Source organism: Penaeus chinensis, chromosome 28, assembly GCF_019202785.1.
Source record: "Penaeus chinensis breed Huanghai No. 1 chromosome 28, ASM1920278v2, whole genome shotgun sequence".
Lineage (NCBI taxonomy): Eukaryota > Metazoa > Arthropoda > Malacostraca > Decapoda > Penaeidae > Penaeus > Penaeus chinensis.
In genome coordinates, this window is record NC_061846.1 from 15870985 (window position 1) to 15872840 (window position 1856).

The following is a 1856-nucleotide window of genomic DNA, read 5'->3' on the forward strand; positions in this document are numbered from 1 at the left end:
TTTTCACTACTGTATTACCGATTATCATTAAACGATATCGATTTCTATTTTTTATCGTTCACGTGTTCCCAATCTCCATAGCATATCTCACAACTTATCTCATGGAGATGAAGAAAAAAAAAACCACTGACAAATAAACATACATGAAAAAAAAAGAATCCATCACACATATTAGAATATTTGTAAAATCTTCAATTGACATTTCAACTGACACTGCCTGATGTTTTCTACCTCTTTCTCGCATTGCCTCAAGATAGCTGAAGATGGGTTTCAGTGACAGGGTCTCTGGAGGAGGAAGTCTCAGAGGGCCTCAAGGGAAAGCGGAAACGTATCGTTGTAATTGAATATCCACAAGAAAGGGAGTTTAAAAAAAAAAAAAAGGGAAGGAGGAAACGATATAGACGTCTGAACGATACTGGGAAAATGACATTGCCAACTGGAAACACTGAGCAGGTTGTCAGTATTCATGGAAAGACTTTAAGACTTATTTTCTTTCTTTCTGTATATATTTATCCTTTTTTTTTTCTTTTTCTTTTCTTTTCTTTTAGAGGCAATGTTTAAGGTTTTTCTGTCATAGCACTTCAACGCTGGAAATAACTGGGCGATTTGTCGATATTTTCTACTTGTGTTGTATCGTACTGTTATTTTCTTTTTTTTCTTTTTTTTCTTTCTTTTTCTTATGTGAATAATTGTCAAAACGTCTGCAACTGCATTGATGGGGAAGTGCATATACTATATGGCTGAAATGAGACAGTATACATGAATATACACTTACCTGATATGTCTACTGCAAAACGTCTCTCACTTCGACTTACCTGAAAAAGTAAAGCATTAAATATTTATTAGTTTTCGGTATGTTAAGGTTATAGTGCGTGTGTGTGTGTGTATGTGTGTGTGTGTGTGTGTGTGTGTGTGTGTGTGTGTGTGTGTGTGTGTGTGTGTTTGCCATTGTGTGCATGTCAATAACAAATGTACCTTAATGAATATACGGAACGAAAATAATAAACGGACGAAGAATTATGAACCAAAGGTGTCAGTAGCCACTCTGGAACATAATCATACTCGCTTTTCAATTCATTTCGAAACAATTTCAATATTAGCATTATATATCATCTAACACACCTTCTGTTATGAAGAGATACAAATTACTTCTATTTTTCTGTATAATCGTTCTAAGAAATTGATGGAAATATGAGCGAGCAGGATGAAAGTGTGGAAAAGAATGGAGAGTGAATTAAACATTCAATGCACTTATGCTTCAGTATAATTAGTAATTGTTAGCCCCAGATGATAATCATAATATAAATGAAGTCTCTTTACACAGACAAATAGGTTATTAAATAACTGTGAGTTATGCACTGCATTTCTGGGAATGAATATGAATCCGATTATTATATTCTGAATTATATCTCATTACTTACGGCCTTTTAGTGTCATTACGCTTTACAAAAATAATATGTAGATTAAACTGAATTGTTTATGCTGCTATTGTTTCTTTATTTATACTTTCTCCTGAATTACAGTATCATATCACTTTTAAGTCACACCAGATAAATATACTGCGCTCTAACAAACCTTCCCACTGAATTACTTTCATAAAACCACTACGAATGACAGTGTCTTTATCGCACAGTTCTCTCACTGTACTGTACATTCCTTCAGCTAAGCTACCTTTGAGCTTTGTTCTGCTTCAGATTTCCCCTCCCACCTTCAGGAGTTAAAAAAACCGTTTTAGTCACATTTTATAAAAAATAAAAATAAAATAAAACTTTCACGACAAATTTCCTCTTTCAGAAAATCAGAGTAACATCTCGATCTGAAGTCGTTCTGTTCCTCTCGTGTTGCATCCTGCTGTT

At 34.0% G+C, this 1856-nt stretch overlaps 1 protein-coding gene across 1 annotated transcript in view; it reads right to left on the reverse strand.

Moving 5' to 3' along the window:
- Positions 1 to 337: 337 nt before the first annotated feature.
- LOC125040126 overlaps positions 338 to 1856 on the reverse strand; it is a 373903-nt gene continuing 372384 nt past the window's right edge. Inside the window, exon 2 of the mRNA XM_047634639.1 lies at positions 338 to 815. Coding sequence (XP_047490595.1) covers positions 802 to 815 — 14 coding nt within the window. The 3' untranslated portion in view covers positions 338 to 801. The remainder of the gene's footprint in view (positions 816 to 1856) is intronic.